The sequence below is a fragment of the Gorilla gorilla genome, chromosome 8 (genome assembly GCF_029281585.2).
Source record: "Gorilla gorilla gorilla isolate KB3781 chromosome 8, NHGRI_mGorGor1-v2.1_pri, whole genome shotgun sequence".
Classification (NCBI taxonomy): domain Eukaryota; kingdom Metazoa; phylum Chordata; class Mammalia; order Primates; family Hominidae; genus Gorilla; species Gorilla gorilla.
The window spans coordinates 104,188,478-104,207,169 of NC_073232.2; the positions used below are offsets into that span (position 1 = coordinate 104,188,478).

General features: G+C 36.1%; 1 protein-coding gene across 1 annotated transcript in view; it reads left to right on the forward strand.

The window, feature by feature from the left end:
- Positions 1-18,471, forward strand: part of TNKS2 (tankyrase 2) — a 65,344-nt gene extending 46,873 nt beyond the window's left edge. The window contains exons 19-27 of the mRNA XM_004049789.5: positions 1,596-1,848; positions 2,725-2,807; positions 4,423-4,543; positions 8,244-8,341; positions 8,809-8,883; positions 10,618-10,723; positions 12,668-12,854; positions 15,201-15,357; positions 16,133-18,471. Of these exons, the coding sequence (XP_004049837.1) occupies positions 1,596-1,848; positions 2,725-2,807; positions 4,423-4,543; positions 8,244-8,341; positions 8,809-8,883; positions 10,618-10,723; positions 12,668-12,854; positions 15,201-15,357; positions 16,133-16,195 (1,143 nt within the window). The 3' untranslated portion in view covers positions 16,196-18,471. The remainder of the gene's footprint in view (positions 1-1,595; positions 1,849-2,724; positions 2,808-4,422; positions 4,544-8,243; positions 8,342-8,808; positions 8,884-10,617; positions 10,724-12,667; positions 12,855-15,200; positions 15,358-16,132) is intronic.
- The last annotated feature ends 221 nt before the right edge of the window (positions 18,472-18,692 follow it).

Genomic DNA, 18,692 nt, shown 5'->3' on the forward strand with positions numbered 1-18,692 from the left:
TTTCTAGTTCCAAGTTACCTTAAAAGTGAACATTTGGAATTCATTCCACCCATATGTTAGTTGACCAGATACAATTAAGTTACAATGAAGCAAAATGCTGTAGAGAACATACAGGGGCTTTAGAGTCAGACAGACTGGGCCTAGAATTCCAGCTGCACGATTTAAGTTGTACAATCTTATGAACTGCCTAACCTCTAAACCTTAGTTACCTCATCTATACATAGAGGTAAAATATATCTGGTTAGTATGAGAATTAAATGGGGTAATTTACTTAAAGTCTTTGGCATGGTATCAGGTACATAAAAAGCACTCAATAAATGGTACTATTATTATAAACGTCATTTACAAACTGTGAGTGCAATGGGAATGCATAGACTGGGGGAAGAGAAAGGTGATGACTGGAATAGTCAGAACAAATGACTATGAAACAAGTACTGATTTATTCCTTGCTGAATATTAGTTGAACGTTGTGAAAGAAGAGTACATATTACAAATTAAACAAATTAATGTACCAATAAATGTGAGGACTTTTTTCCATTCTAGCAGATTTTTTTAAATTTTTATTTATTATTATTTTTTTGAGACAGAAGTCTCACTCTGTCACCCAGACTGTAGTGCAGTGGCACAATCTGGGCTCACTGCAACCTCCACCTCCCAGGTTCAAATGATTCTGCTGCCTCAGCCTCCCGAGTAGCTGGAATTACAGGCATGCGCCACCACACCCGGCTAATAATTTTTGTATTTTCAGTAGAAATGGGGTTTCACCATATTGGCCAGGCTGGCCTCAAACTCCTGACCTCAAGTGATCCACCCACCTCGGCCTCCCAAAGTGCTGGGATTACAGGCATAAGCTACTGCACCCGGCCCCATTCTAGCAGATTTGATTAAAATGATTATCTTTTCTACCCACCTACTCTCCAAAAAACTTTCAGTTTTAAGGAACAAATACGTTGCTGAATATTTTCCAGGAAATACAGACAATTCAGTTTGCTAAAGTTCTGTGTAGGTTGAATTACTTCTTTCAGAGTAACTACAATAGGACTAAAATCTCTTACCTTTTAAAATTGATATTTCTGTAATTCGTTGTGCTTCTCAGTCACAATATCAGAATTAGGGTTTTGTTCATGCTTTGCCATATTTAAATTATATTTTGACAATATGTGTTTTGGAAGAGATGTTCTCAGTTATGTCTTATATTTTAATAACAGTTTAGCTGGATACAGGTTGAATATCCCTTATCGGAAATGCTTAGAACCAGATGTGTTTTCGGCTTTTGGATTTTTTTTTCAGATTTTGAAATATTATACTCAAGTATTATACTTACTGTTGAGCATCCCCGATCCCAAAATCTGAAATCCAAAATGCTCCAATAAACATTTCCTTTGAGCTTCACGTCAACATTTTAAAATTTTCAGATTTGGGATGTTTGACCTGTATTAACCTGTTTGCTTCACTTTTTAAAATGAATAATCCTCCATTGTGATAGTCCTGGCACAAATTGCTGGATTTTCTCATATTTTTAAATATATTTTATTAGGTATAATAGCATTTTAAAACTTGCTTATGGCAGATGTTGTCTCTGACACGTACCCTAGGCGGATGATGTCAGCGCTCTTCTGACAGCAGCCATGCCCCCATCTGCTCTGCCCTCTTGTTACAAGCCTCAAGTGCTCAATGGTGTGAGAAGCCCAGGAGCCACTGCAGATGCTCTCTCTTCAGGTCCATCTAGCCCATCAAGCCTTTCTGCAGCCAGCAGTCTTGACAACTTATCTGGGAGTTTTTCAGAACTGTCTTCAGTAGTTAGTTCAAGTGGAACAGAGGGTGCTTCCAGTTTGGAGAAAAAGGAGGGTGAGACGTTCTACAAAAATAACTTTATAACTGGTATTGTAGCCCCGTATTTGTCATTTGGGATGCTAAAAAGTCATTTTTAACCTTAAATACAGGGTATTAGTATCAAATTAGTTAACATAGCCTTAAAAAGGTTTAACCTTGTATTGCTTTCTTCCTTCCAAGTTGACAGTTGAAGAGTCTTGTGCTACTAACCTTCTATTTATTTATTTATTTTTGAGATGGCGTTTTGCTTTTGTCGCCCAGACTGGAGTGCAGTGGCGCGATCTCGGCTCACTGCAACCTCTGCCTCAAGGATTTAAGCAATGCTCCTGCCTCAGCCTCCCAAGTAGCTGAAATTGCAGGCACCCACCACCATGCCCGGCTAATTTTTGTAGTTTTAGTAGAGATGGGATTTCACCATTTTGGCCAGACTGGTCTTGAACTCCTGACCTCAGGTGATCCACCCGCCTCGGCCTCCCAAAGTGCTGGGATTATAGGCATGAGCCACCGCCCCCCGCCCTTAATCTGCTCTTTAGATGTAAACCTTTTCTGTTAAAATTCATCCCACCTTATGCAACAGTGTGGAGCTTGTTTTCATAAACTTTTTTGTGAAGTAGCTTACATCCTGAAAGATAGGAAAACTGGTTTTAAAAATATAGATGCAATTAAAAACAAAGTTTAAAATAAAAATGAGAGTACTGAGACTGCCCCATTGATTAGCTTTTTTCTAATGTTGAAATTTTATAGCTTTCTCTTGTTCAGTATTATATCCTAAGTGGCTATTAATATTATTTTCTTCATATATAGTAACATTACAAGACTTTATTGTTATAGTGATGAAATACATTATTCTGATGTGAAATTCCATTTGTTTTGGATTTTTTTATTTCCCAGTTCCAGGAGTAGATTTTAGCATAACTCAATTCGTAAGGAATCTTGGACTTGAGCACCTAATGGATATATTTGAGAGAGAACAGGTGAGTAGATAAATCATATTGTTTGGATTAGTGTTTTATGGAAACTCAAGGAAAATTTGGAACGTACTTGAAATGAGCTGAACCATGTAAGCTATTGGGGGAGAATGTTTTTTAAGAAATGACATCAGTCAGCCTTCTAATTTGGCTTGACCTTGAAACTTCCATTTAGTTTATTAGCACACAGTTGACTCGAGTAGTAATGGTAAAGTAGCTTTCTTGAATGGAAAGTTTAGCTTATTCAGTTCTTGAAGTAAGTTATCCTTGAGCACTGTCTATTCAGTTCTCTCTCAAGCCTGACACTTTTCTAGCTGCTATGGGAAGGTATATGAATATGCCAGCCATATCTGGGCTTTTCTAAGCAGTCTCAGTTTAAAGTACCCTGTCAGAATACATTTACTGATTTTTGTTGTTGTTCAGAAAATAATGTTACTGTAGATTTGCACTCTAAGGGACTTTCAGTGTAGTTATGGAATTAGAATAAGAACATATGGCCGGGTGCAGTGGCTCACGCCTGTAATCCCAGCACTTTGGGAGGCCGAGGTGGGTGGATCACTTGAGGTCAGGAGTTCAAGACCATCCTGGCCAAGATGGTGAAACCCCCGTCTCTACTAAAAATACAAAAAAATTAGCCAGGCATGGTGGCAGGCACCTATAATCCCACCTACTCGGGAGGCTGAGGCAAAGAATTGCTTGAACCCGGGAAGCAGAGGTTGCAGTGAGCCAAGATCACACCACTGCACTCCAGCCTCGGCAACAGAGCAAGACTGTCTCAAAAAAAAAAAAAAGAACATATGAAAATTCAAGTTTTAGCATAGATTTTAGAAATTTGTAGAAGGGAGCCGGCACGGTGGCTCATGCCTGTAATCCCAGCACTTTGGGAGGCTGAGGTGGGTGGATCACCTGAGGTCAGGAGTTCAAGACCAGCCTGGCCAATATAGTGAAACCCTTCCCTACTAAAAATACAAAAAATTAGCTGGGCGTGGTGGCGGGCACCTGTAATCCCAGCTACTCAGGAGGCTGAGGCAGGAGAATCGCTTGAACCTGGGAGGCAGAGGTTGCAGTGAGCTGAGATTGCACTTTTGCACTCCAGCCTTGGCAACGAGAGTGAAACTCCATCTCAAAAATAAAAAAACAGAAATTTGAAGAAGGAAAAGATTACTGTGAGCTAGGCTCATCAGGGAATGCTTCATGGAACGTGTGTAAGTAAAACAGGATTTTAAAGAATGGTTTCAATTTCATGAAGCCATAGTGTATTACTGTATTAAAGGTAAAAGGGTTACTTTGAACAGTGATGCAGAAGTACCAGTTGGCGTAGTCCAGACTCAGCAGGAACCATTGAAAGACATTATATAAATAGGGTTGGATGTAGAGTGATGGTAGAAAAGTATTATGGAAAAGATAAAATAGAATACCTGAATGTGGTTAATTTGAAAGTGCCTTTTTGTTTTGCATTTTAGTTCTGCTCAGGTTCTTATGCTAAATGGAAATAATATTTTTAGAAATGTTTAAAATAATCTGGAATAAATGTGTGAATCTTACATATTATGAAAACACCAATATATGAATGTCCACCAAATAAGTAAGCATTCTAAGTAGTTTCCTCCTCTTTTGTAAGATCACTTTGGATGTATTAGTTGAGATGGGGCACAAGGAGCTGAAGGAGATTGGAATCAATGCTTATGGACATAGGCACAAACTAATTAAAGGAGTTGAGAGACTTATCTCCGGACAACAAGGTATTTTATTTTAATAATTGCTGTTGTCAGTTTAACAGTTTGCATAAAGGCAACCCTCAGTGTACTAAGTTATAATTTAAAAATATGTATAAGAGAATCTGTTTAATAGGAAGAATACTAATTTAGGATTCAGGAAACTGGGATTAAGTCTTAGCTGTGCTACTGACTTAAACTTACTGAGCTGCTGTTGTTAACGATGTGAACCTAAGTAAAATTTCTGGACCATTCAGAAATTTGGGAATTGTTTTAGCTCCTGAAAATAAGGAAGTTAGTTTGAGATTATTTTCTGAAGTTATTCTAGCTCTTAAATTGTATTATTTTAAAGGTCTGAAACTTAGGTATCACATTTCTTATGGTAATATAATAGATAATAACTAAGTGTTCAGGCTAACCCTTAAAGTACTATAGTAGATCTCTTACATAGATAAAATTTTAAGCGCTTGGGATGAAAATACTGGAAAGCAATAATGTTGCAACTGAGGAAATTGAACAAAACAAAGTTGAATAATATTTTTATTTCTCCTTAATGTTGGTGCTTAAGGAAAATGCAAATTGCATTTATTCAGCAGATGTTAACACTTTATACCAGGTCTGGGTATAAAAAGGTGAATTGTGGCCAAACGCGGTGGCTCACGCCTGTAATTCCAGCACTTTGGGAGGCCGATGCAGGTGGATCACGAGGTCAGGAGATCCAGACCATCCTGGCTAACATGGTGAAACCCCATCTCTACTAAAAATACAAAAAATTAGCCAGGCGTGGTGGCGGGCACCTGTAGTCCCAGCTATTCAGGAGGCCGAGGCAGGAGAATGGCGTGAACCCGGGAGACAGAGCTTGCAGTGAGTGGAGATCACACCACTGCACTCCAGCCTGGGCGACAGAGCGAGACTCCATCTCAAAAAAAAAATAAATAAATAATATAAAAAAATTAAAAGGTTAATTGTTTTGGCTAGGCTCAGTGGCTCATGTCTGTAATCCCAGCACTTTGGGAGGCCGAGGCGGGCAGATCACGAGGTCAGGAGATTGAGACCATCCTGGCTAACATGGTGAAACCCCATCTGTACTAAAAATGCAAAAAAAATTAGCCAGGCTTGGTGGCGGGCACCTGTAGTCCCAGTTACTCGGGAGGCTGAGGCAGGAGAATGGCGTGAACCTGGGAGGCGGAACTTGCAGTGAGTTGAGATCACGCCACTGCAGTCCAGTCTGGTCGACAGAGCGAGACTCCGTCTCAAAAAATAAAAATAAAAAAATAAAAAGGTGAATTGTTTTAAGTGTCAAAACCACATTTAACTTTATTGTTCAACTGAGGGAGTGATTTATCTTGGGGTCAAAAATATCCAATAATTGAACGTCCTGGCTGTACACCTAGGGTTAAAGAGAAACCTCCATCAGTAAAAATGAAGGTATTTTCAGGGAAGAATGTATGCTAGCCAGGATGGGGTCCACCTCTGAAGAAATAAGAGCACCTCTAAAAATGTAGATGATTCAAGCTAAGGAATACTTTAAACTGGTATTTTAGAATAAGCTCAATTAAAGGTAGATGTATTTTACTGCCTGATAGGGACTAGGATAAGATATTTAAAATGCAATATGCTCTTGGCTGTTTCTAGTATAGAGGACAAATTTTTGTAAGATAAAGAGGAGGGAAAGTCCATGATTTCCCGAAATACTAGTATACAATATAATTAGCACTAAAAATGAGAAACTAGAACCCTCAGTTGTAGACCATCGTTGTAACTCTACTGGAATAATACTGATCTGGTATGATAACAATTATGTTGGAGTACCAGGATAACAAGAGTCTTCTAGGAAAGAGGCAGAGTAGAAAAGGAAAGCAGGCGGTATTTGTGTATTAAACATATCATAGCTATTAGGACTGCACTGAAAAGCTGAAAGGCTCAATGACAGAAATGGATACATTGCCTCCAAATGGCAGAGGTACTTCCATGCCACCTCTGGTCCTGTAGTCACTCTGATACATCCAGCTCCACTTGGATAGGAACATTCATTCCTATATGAAGAAGAAACGTCATGAGACAAAATGCTGTGTCTGATCTAGCATATCAGGGTTACTTTCCTACATAAAGTTACCATCTTCTTTATGTTCATTCAAAGCCAATATTCTTTTTTTCCCCCAACCTGATGTTAGTCAACCAACAGGGATTCTGTACTTACACCTGATTTGCAAAGTGGAACTGGTAGCTGCCTGTGATGATCTTCTAACAATCTATCATGCTGACTTAACAGCCTTACCTATCATTCAGTGCATCAAGTCAATAGATGACTAGTACCATACTGATCTTTCAGTATTGATAAATATCATCTTGTATATGTTGCAGATGCCTCAGTCAAGCATTTGTCACAGTCTTTATTCTGTAAAATACTCTCCATATGCTCTTCATAATCCTTAAAGATTATTGCAGTTCAGCCACTTCTGTAAGTGTTTATTAGCATTGGCATGTTGGTAGTAGTCCTGTTCTTCAGACCATAGCTTTGAACCAGAATAGTGCTCTTCATCTCCAGAGACAAACTTCCATGCACTAACCCAGCAGTAAAGGATTTGGCCCCTACATGGGAAAACAGCAGTGTTGGAGATATTGTTGTAGAGATTAAAGGAGAGAGTTGTGCTACAAATACACCAAAGGAATTAGAAAATTCTGTTTAAAATTCCATTTAAAAAGCTTTTATAAGAATAAGATACAAAAATAGATATGATTATCTTGATCATTGACATTTGGAAAACACACAAATTCATTGCTGAGGTAAACAATCTATTATGGGACAGAATATACATTCAATAGGTGGTAAACTGGATTTCTCATTCTAGGGTGATTTAAAATTACCTGAGGCTATACAAGTTTATGTCATAATTCTTCCTCATATTTACAAAGAAGAAAGAGATTAAATGTTGAAAGGACTGCGTAGTTAGTAAAGAAAGTAATTTGAAGAAGAGAATGTGTTACAAAGTCATTAAGAATAGGAGATAAGAGAAAGATTTTTCTGAAATATTTCCATAAAACCCCTTATACTTGTCAGGTCAAAAAGTAATAGTCTAAATGCAATGTGGTATATGTACTGGTTTTGATCCTAGAACAAAAAAAAGGACATAAGTGGGGAAAACTAGTGAAAAAATGACATCTATAATTTAGTTAATAAGTTTTGACAAATGTGCTATGGTTATATAAAATGGTAACATTAGGGGAAAGTGGGTGAAGGGTACATAGGAACTCTGTACTTTCATCCTTTCTAAATATCTAAATTATCACACTATGAAATGTTTTTAAAATTGATAGTAAGCGGCCGGGTGCAGTGGCTCACACCTGTAATCCCAGCACTTTGGGAGGCTAAGGCCGGTGGATCGCCTGAGGTCGGGAGTTCGAGACCAGCCTGACCAACATGGAGAAACTCCGTCTTTACTAAAAATACAAAATTAGCCAGTCGTGGTAGCGAATGCCTGTAATCTCAGCTATTCGGGATGCTAAGGCAGGAGAATCGCTTGAACCCAGGAGGCGGAGGTTGTGGTGAGCCAAGATCACACCAGCCTAGCCTGGGCAACAAGAGTGAAACTCTGTCTCAAAACAAAAAAAAAAGTTTAAAAAAAAATTGGTAGTAAGAATCAGAAAAATTAGGTGGTTATTTTTGGTTTTGATGTTCATTGTTTATTGGCAATTTATTTTTCTACCTTCAAATTTTGTTTCATAGGTCTTAACCCATATTTAACTTTGAACACCTCTGGTAGTGGAACAATTCTTATAGATCTGTCTCCTGATGATAAAGAGTTTCAGTCTGTGGAGGAAGAGGTATGTTCATATAACTTCAATAGTAGGTTCGCCGTATATATTTAGTTCACTTTGTATCCTCTTGCTTCTTTTTCTTCCTTTAGTTTGCATTATATAATTTTCACCTATAAATTCTGTTTTCAAGCTGATTATCTAATAACTGTCTCTAGAAAATATTACTCATGAATTTATAAGACTCATATTCTTTGTTTTTGTGTTTGTTTTTGTTTTTGTTTTTTTTTTAGTAGAGTTGGGGTTTCGCCATGTTGCCCAGGCTGGTCTCAAACTCCTGAGCTCAGGCAGTCCACCTGCCTCGGCCTCCCAAAGTGGGGCACCATGCCCAGCCCTCATATTCTTTGAATAACAAAAATATTAAAACCTGTTTTGTATTCTCAAAAATAGAATCAGACGAGTCAAGAACCATGTTCCCCAAATCAGAAAATACACAAATGCTAATGCACATATATTTCAAACCATTTTTCTGACAGATGCAAAGTACAGTTCGAGAGCACAGAGATGGAGGTCATGCAGGTGGAATCTTCAACAGATACAATATTCTCAAGGTAATAAATTAGTGAAAGTAAAGTTTTCTGAGACCATCGTTTTCAAAGCCTGAAGCCATAAGTAACTTTCATAAGAATCTAATCTGTCTAGCCTGGTAAGTCCTTGACTTGGCATCAGCGACTATTTTGGGAAAGAGGATACCCTTGGAAGGTTAATATTCTCCAAATCCCTGTGCTATTTTTAATAAAGGTTAATAATTCAATTCTTGTTGAACATATTCAAGTTTATGGGTTATGCTTTATCTTGGGGTAATGCTAAATACTATAGGTTCAATCCTTTATATAAAGTACTGTTAAAGTACTCTATTGTAACAAAGCTGAATTTTTTTTGTGGCGGATACCATCTTTATAGTCATACAACGTTTATTTTTTTATCCTGATTGACTACAGGTTTCTGAAAGTCCCCAAATATATTATCTTTTTATAAATTTTAATAGTACTCTCTTCATCTTTTCCAAAAAAATATATTTTAAAAATGTTTTGAGTCATTTAGTGACTGCTGTCTTACTGATTTCAGTTACTCTTCTTAGGAACTTTTTCAACATTATGTTTTTCTTGAACTATAGTAATCAAAACTGCACACCATACTTGATGCATAATGAATTCGTATTAACGACATTGATGCAGTATGTTCCTAATAATTGTAAAAATAAGACAGAATTAAAATGTGACAAATGCCTTTCTAATACACAAATGCTAAACTCTGAACAGTATCAAATCTTTCAGCTGTATTGTATTACTGTTTCATAACATACTATGAGTATAATATGTAATCAGACAAATACATGCCTACTACAGGTACATTTCAGTCAAGTCCACTTTGTCTACAAGCATTAACAAAATGTGGAGTGTTGTTAGGAGTGAGAGCAGGAGAGAGATTGTGTGTTTGATTTCTAAAGTAGTTGGATTTGAGAAAGATACAGTTTTCTTCCTCTAATAAAGGTATTTTCATGCGTTGTGTAATAAAAATTTTTTCAGTGATGAAACGGGTTTTTTTTTTTGTTGTTGTTGTTGTTTAATGCATAAATGAGATCTATTTGTGACAGTTATGGACCTTGATTACATCTGTGGCAATATTTTGCATTATTTGAGCCAAGACTAAAACCATCCACTTCCAGGTGTGCTCTAGGAACCAGCAGGGGGCTGTAGCACCTTTAAACACAGCTAAGAAACAACACTAGTATTGTGAATTTTGTTCCTAGAAATACTCCTAATGAGACTGATATCCACCTTAAAATCTTTTGCGGACAAAAATTTTCTGAATCAGAAGGTCGAGGGAGTAATTGTGTATGTGTTGAGGGGTGGGGGACACTATTTCAAATATTCTTAATTTAAAACAGATTAATATGGAACTCGGACAAATGCACTGGGGAAAAAGGATACTCTTCTCTTTCTAGTACTTTATACAGAAAAAACTCGGCATGTCTGATTTGGAGGTGTTTTTGTAATAGTTTTAAGTTAATGAGAATGGAAGTGTTTTGATAAATTAACAGTATTCCTGACCTTCACATATGGCCTTTTTTTCTTTGAATTTTTTTAATCTCCAAAATGTAGCTATACTTCCAATTTTATGGTTGGGACAAAGTATTTTTAGTTGATTAAAATAACACATTTTATATTTCAGAGTACAGTTTTGCCTACCTTCTAGCTAAATGTATGTCCCATGTTTGGTTTAGATGAAGAAGTCAGTAAGTAATTCCTAAAGATTTGATTTTTCTGGTTTATTTTTTATAGATTCAGAAGGTTTGTAACAAGAAACTATGGGAAAGATACACTCACCGGAGAAAAGAAGTTTCTGAAGAAAACCACAACCATGCCAATGAACGAATGCTATTTCATGGTAAGATTCCTCCCCACCGACTCTACCACTGTCTTCCACGTTAGGATAGTTTTTTTGTTCAGATATGAAATAATAATAAGCCTGTATATTCTTTATGTCAGTATTTTAAGATAAACCTATTTCTGTAACTTTCACATTTATATTTTCAACTTCTTTTGAATTTGTGTATTTTATAATGGATTGTTTTTAAATAAGATTACCACAATAAAAAATAGAAATGAGAGTGTTGACTATCTTTTCCTTTTTTCTTTAAATAGTAAATTTTGCTTATGGTCACTCTAGGAAATTTTGTGTTTTCCTTTTAACTAGTTGATTGAATTAAAAATAAGACCTGGGAATCACCTCAGAAGAAGGTGTACATCCTATTCTGATTTTGATTCTAAGTATCAAACCCACACAATTTGAAAAGAACCATTGTTATTGAACCTGTAGAGGTTTCTGATGACTGTAGAATTGAAACCACAGAATTGAAACCACAGAATTGAATTGAAAGCACAATTACTTATTCTTCTTGGAATTTTCTACTTTTTTTGTATTATAAGCTGGCAGGTGTTGATTAGTCTTTCAAATTTTAGCAAAGTTAAACATATTAATGTAGTATTTATGAGGCCTTCAAGTACATTACCCATAGTAGTTCCAGTCTGTTTCTTCATTTGTCCTTGATTGCAGAAAAATTTTAGAGACCTGTAAAGTTCTCTAAAACACAGTAAATTTCATAATACCCTGGGAGAATGGCTGTAACAGAATGGATTCATGTGCAGAATCTAAATATGTTGCACTCCTTATTCCAAAACCCTAAATAATTATCATGATAATCTCTTGGCACAGAGCATATTTATTTATCTGTTAATGTGATGGTTATAATATGGTTTTTCTAATTTGTAATATAAATAATTTTGGTTTTCCCAAGTTAATTCAAAAAATGATTCTATTCATCTGTATTTCTGTAAAGTAGAATTCAGTATATTTTCCTGTCTGTCTGTGGAAAGGGAATGTGATCTTGATAAATGAATTAGCTGTGGTTTTTTGACTTTTTCCATCCCCCACTCTACTCCACTCCCAAGGAAAGAGGAGAGAGAAGTCAATGTGCAGGGGGTGAGGGAAAGCACCACATTTGCAGATAGAATCTTGTATCGTAATTGATGAAAGGCAGAAGTGGAAGGATAGAAGAGAAGAGGTATAAGAAAGAGGATAAGAATGTGAAAGTTGGGCCGGGTGCGGTGGCTCACGCCTGTAATCCCAACACTTTGCGAGGCCAAGGTGAGTGGATCACCTGAGGTCAGGAGTTTGAGACCAGCCTGACCAATATGTTGAAACCCTGTCTCTACTAAAAATACAAAAGTTAGCCAGGCGTGGTGGTGTGCACCTATAGTCCCAGCTACTCAGGAGGCTGAGACAGGAGAATTGCTTGAACCCGGGAGGCAGAGGTTGCAGTGAGCCAAGATCATGCCACTGCACTCCAGCCTGGGCCACAGAGCGAGACTACATCTCAAAAAAATTTAAAAAAAAAAAGAATGTGAAAGTCTACTTGGGCCACTTGATATCTTCAAAAAAGCACACAGGCATAGGCATCATTCTAAGACCTAATTGCATTTAGCTTTGCTATCTAAAGTGAATTATGAGCCTCTTGGTTTTAGATTTTTATGGATTTGCAGTCTGGCATTTGGTAACTCTTACATTGATATTTCAAGTAATCTGTTTTTCTAGTTCAATCTGTGTCCTTATTTTAGCACATAAACCAGCACTCTGTTAGAAACGTTAGTTGATGTTAGCAGTTCTTTATTCTAAAATAGCTGGCTGACAGTTAACTTGTTACCCTTTTTTGTTTTGGCTTTATTATGGTTGGGCTATATATTTAAGAATTCAGTTTCTAAGAAACTAGTTTTTTACTTTTTATTCTAAGATAAATTTTAAATTATTGTTACCCATCTATATGTGTTTCAGGGTCTCCTTTTGTGAATGCAATTATCCACAAAGGCTTTGATGAAAGGCATGCGTACATAGGTGGTATGTTTGGAGCTGGCATTTATTTTGCTGAAAACTCTTCCAAAAGCAATCAATATGTATATGGAATTGGAGGAGGTACTGGGTGTCCAGTTCACAAAGACAGATCTTGTTACATTTGCCACAGGTAAGAGATCACTTGTTCTCATTTATTTTGGTGGTAATCAGATAAGAACTAGTTGCATTTTTGAGGGCAAAGCATTATGTTGGACAGTCTTAGGAATGCAAGCTAGGCATGTTTTAGATTGCTTTTGGCCCTCTCATCAATTATAATAATAGCTAATATTTATTAAATGATCCGTATGGGCCAATTATAATTTAAGCACTTGACCTGTTTGACTAATTTAATCATTAGAATATCTGGTGCCTTAAAGCATACTGAGTAGAAAGTAACAGTAGGCATGAAAGAGGCTTTATTGTAGCCCTTGAGTATTGTAGGACTCTGTGGACTCTAAAAATCTAGTATTCAAATGCTAAAATGGCATTATTTGTCAAGTCTAATTATTTGATGGCAGTGCCTGAGCCTCTCTTCCACTGTGATATGATCCTAATCCTCAATTTGCAATATTACTATAAGAACTTGAAATTAAAACATTGATCCTTTTTGAAAGGAAATAATAATCAAATAACTACTTTGCAATTTTTTTTTCCACTTTTAATTACCTGTTCTAACTCACTTGTTAAAAATCATTTAAGTAACTTGTCCCTAACTTATAAAATCCTTATAGGCAAAAAGTAATGCCACTTGAAAAATCCAATAAGATTAATTCCTGAAATTTATTCGACAGTTAGGGCACTGCTTATTGAATATACAGAGCAGTAGTTTATCAAGCATTAGCATGCATTAGAGTCACCTAGATGGCTTGTTTAAATCACAGATTCTTAGGCTCCACCTTCTCAGTTGCTGATTTAGTAGATCTGGGATGGGACTCTAGAATTTGAGTTTCTACCAAGTTCCCAGATGTGACACTGTATTTCTGACCACTGATCTAGAAAAAAAACCCTAGAGCGGTACTTTGCACTTTGGCAGCACATTGGAGTCACCCAGGGAATATTAAAAAACTATTAATGCCTGTGTCCCACCCTCACAGAATCTCTTTAAATTGGTCTGGGGCATGATCTGGATATTAGAATTTTTAAAAGCTTCCCAGTTGATTTCAAAGGGCTTCCGAGCTGAAGAATTGCAGTCATGGAGGGAAACAGGTTCTTTCTTTGTGTTTGTTTTGTTCTTACTGTTACCCCTCTAAATTTAGGCCTGCATAGGTAGTACACAGTAGGCCCTCCTATGTATGACGTCCCACTCACTTCTATTTTAGATCATAAATTGGAGTGGTTAGGAGGCATGTAATTTCCTGTAAATTGAACACTGCTGTTTTTATTTGTCATATATGGTCTGAAGGCTAAATAGTTCTGATTATTAGTAATAAGCAACATTCTAATACCTCCCTCTTCTTTGGAAGGTAGAACCATCAACTGGTCTACTGAAATCTCCTGTTATCTTCTAAAAAGAAACAATGACGTTAATACTAAAAGGTTGTTTGAAACTAAGAAAGGCTAGTCATATGCCTGAGAGGAGTGAGAGGGTAATCTACTGAAACTGGTGGTGAGGGGAGACCACCAGTTTACTTCCTATCTAAGGAAGTAACATTTCAGCTGAAGTCTGAAAATTGAGTGGGTATCAGCCAGTGGAAGAGTGGTAAAATAGATACCATTCCAATGGTGGAGAAAATTCTATGGATGGGGACCATTAATAAAGCAAGTTTGGCCTTTGTGAAGAAAAGAAAACTAATGTGCATGGGGCATAATGAACATAAAATGAGATTCAAGAAATTGGAGCCATTGTACAGAATTTGGATTTTCTCCCAAGTACAGTGACAGCCTCTAAAAGGTTTTAAGCAGAAAAGTGACTTGATCTAATTTTTGTTTTCATTACTTGGATGGGAAAGGTTTGGACAGGAATTACAGAAGAAACAGGAAGACTGGTTTAGAAAGCCATTGTGTGATAGTCCAGGTGAATATTTCAGTGATTTGACTTAATAGTGACAGTAGAATTAAGAAAAGTAAATGGATTTCAAATATATTTTGAAGGTAAAATCAACTGGACTTAATTAGATATGTGTCCAACTTTGCAAGCCACTTAATGGAAGTCCACTAAACCTTCTCCTTCCCACTTGGCCAGTGACTTTTGTTTTTTGCTGAGATACAAGCAAGGTGGTAGAGTCTGTATCTCTATAAGGTTATTACATTTTTCAGATTTTATAGTTAAAATAAGGACTAACTAAATTGACAAATTATTTCATTAATAAGAGTAATAGAAGACATTCTTAAAAAGTTCTTTTAGGGGTGAAATGATAAAAACAATTATAAGTATTTATGTATAAATAATTTTTTAAAACTTATGCCTTGTCCACACATTGTCATATTTATGTATCAAATTTGACTTCAGGGTGATCTTTTCCTTTTCATTTTATAGGCAGCTGCTCTTTTGCCGGGTAACCTTGGGAAAGTCTTTCCTGCAGTTCAGTGCAATGAAAATGGCACATTCTCCTCCAGGTCATCACTCGGTCACTGGTAGGCCCAGTGTAAATGGCCTAGCATTAGCTGAATATGTTATTTACAGAGGAGAACAGGTAATGTAGTTTTATTTGTTCATCTTCAAAAATGCTAGGGAGGCATACTTTAACTTTTTATTAATCTCTTGAATTGACAAGACATATTGCCTTAACTGGATTTTTTAAAAATTTTATTTGGAGATAATTTCAGATTTGGAAAGTTACAAAAATAGTAAAGAGAATTGTCTTATAACCTTTACCTAGATTTCCTAAATGTTAATATTTTGTTCTCTTTTTTACTCTTACCATTCTCTCCTTCTTTCCTTGTGTGTGTACATATTTTTTTGTGAACTGTTTAAGTTGCAGGGCTTGTCCCTTTACCATTAACTATTTCAATTGTAAATTTCCTAAAAACAAGAAGACTTTATTCAAATTTCGCCAGTCGTTCCGGATTTTTCTTAGCTCTTATAAATAATTGAAATCTTGTATTTAACAGCCTGTCCATAGCAAAGAAGTATATAATTGTGTTTTGCTCTCAGTGAGAGCCAAAAGTAGTTCTAGAGCAGTGTTGTGAACTGGAAGTAGGTATCGGAATCACCTCAGTTACTAAAATCAGACATGATTTTAGTCTTATCTGATACTTATGAACTTAGTATTCATCCTAGACTTGCTGATTGAAAATCTGAAGAACTGTAGTCAGGGTAAAGATGTTTTGAGAAAATGTCCCTAGATGATTCTGATCTACAACAGTAATTTAGAACCTCCTCCCTAAGATTAGGAATACTTACGGAAAGTCTGTTTATCTTTCAAGAAAATTTTTGTACCATTATTTGAATTTATCTTTCTCTTCCAGGCTTATCCTGAGTATTTAATTACTTACCAGATTATGAGGCCTGAAGGTATGGTCGATGGATAAATAGTTATTTTAAGAAACTAATTTCACTGAACCTAAAATCATCAAAGCAGCAGTGGCCTCTACGTTTTACTCCTTTGCTGAAAAAAAATCATCTTGCCCACAGGCCTGTGGCAAAAGGATAAAAATGTGAACGAAGTTTAACATTCTGACTTGATAAAGCTTTAATAATGTACAGTGTTTTCTAAATATTTCCTGTTTTTTCAGCACTTTAACAGATGCCATTCCAGGTTAAACTGGGTTGTCTGTACTAAATTATAAACAGAGTTAACTTGAACCTTTTATATGTTATGCATTGATTCTAACAAACTGTAATGCCCTCAACAGAACTCATTTTACTAATACAATACTGTGTTCTTTAAAACACAGCATTTACACTGAATACAATTTCATTTGTAAAACTGTAAATAAGAGCTTTTGTACTAGCCCAATATTTATTTACATTGCTTTGTAATATAAATCTGTTTTAGAACTGCAGCGGTTTACAAAATTTTTTCATATGTATTGTTCATCTATACTTCATCTTACATCGTCATGATTGAGTGATCTTTACATTTGATTCCAGAGGCTATGTTCAGTTGTTAGTTGGGAAAGATTGAGTTATCAGATTTAATTTGCCAATGGGAGCCTTTATCTGTCATTAGAAATCTTTCTCATTTAAGAACTTATGAATATGCTGAAGGTTTAATTTGTGATACCTTTGTATGTATGAGACACATTCCAAAGAGCTCTAACTATGATAGGTCCTGATTACTAAAGAAGTTTCTTTACTGGCCTCCATTTCTAGCTTTCATGTTGGGAAATTTTCTGAAGTCCTTCTGTGAAAATTAGAGCAAAGTGCTCCTGTTTTTTAGAGAAACTAAATCTTGCTGTTGAACAATTATCGTGTTCTTTTCATGGAACATAAGTAGGATGTTACATTTCCAGGGTGGGAAGGGTAATCCTAAATCATTTCCCAATCTATTCTAATTACCTTAAATCTAAAGGGGAAAAAAAAAAATCACAGACAGGACTGGGTAGTTTTTTATCCTAAGTATATTTTTTCCTGTTCTTTTTACTTGGTTTTATTGCTGTGTTTATAGCCAATCTATACATCATAGGTAAACTTAACCCAGAACTATAAAATGTAGTTGTCTCAGTCCTCTCCAGGCCTCCTGAATGGGCAAGTGCAGTGAAACAGGTGCTTCTTGCTCCTGGGTTTTCTCTCCATGATGTTATGCCCAATTGGAAATATGCTGTCAGTTTGTGCACCATATGGTGACCAGGCCTGTGTTCAGTTTGGCAGCTATAGAAGGAAATGCTGTCCCATAAAATGCCATTCCTATTTTCTAATATAAAACTATTTTCCAGAAAGCGTGCTTAAGCATCTTGTTACAGAGACATACATCCATTATGGCTTGGCAATCTCTTCTATTTGTTGACTCTAGCTCCCTTCAAAGTCGAGGAAAGATCTTTACTCACTTAATGAGGACATTCTCCATCACTGTCTGTACCAGTTCACCTTTATTTTACGTTTTATTCAGTCTGTAAATTAACTGGCCCTTTGCAGTAACTTGTACATAAAGTGCTAGAAAATCATGTTCCTTGTCCTGAGTAAGAGTTAATCAGAGTAAATGCATTTCTGGAGTTGTTTCTGTGATGTAAATTATGATCATTATTTAAGAAGTCAAATCCTGATCTCGAAGTGCTTTTTATACAGCTCTCTAATAATTACAAATATCCGAAAGTCATTTCTTGGAACACAAGTGGAGTATGCCAAATTTTATATGAATTTTTCAGATTATCTAAGCTTCCAGGTTTTATAATTAGAAGATAATGAGAGAATTAATGGGGTTTATATTTACATTATCTCTCAACTATGTAGCCCATATTACTCACCCTATGAGTGAATCTGGAATTGCTTTTCATGTGAAATCATTGTGGTCTATGAGTTTACAATACTGCAAACTGTGTTATTTTATCTAATCCATTGCTTAATGAGTGTGTTTTTCCATGAATGAATATACCGTGGTTCATATGTTAGCATGGCAGCATTTTCAGATAGCTTTTTGTTTGTTGGGAAGTTGGGGTTTTGGGGGGAGGGGGAGTATTAGTACGTTGCATGAAATAGCTTACTTTATAATGATGGAATTGCTTTTTCTTTTGTCTTGTGATTTTTTTTTGAAGTGAAATTTAACTTTTTGTGCAAGTAGTACTATTATACCCATCTTCAGTGTCTTACTTGTACTGTATCACATTCCATACCCTCATTTAATTCTTAATAAAACTGTTCACTTGTTTTTCTGGGTAGCATGGTAATTACTGGAATAGTATAAATGTGTTGAATGGTCTTTGAGAAAATGAATTAAGATTACAATAAACCACAATTGCAGGAAAACAATGTAGTTCTGAGTCTAATAGTGATAAAGAATGCAGTTTGAAGTTTGAAATATTGAATATTGTAGCTGTACTTGCTCATTAAAATGAAAGTAGCTGTGAGATGCTTTCAACATTTAGTCTA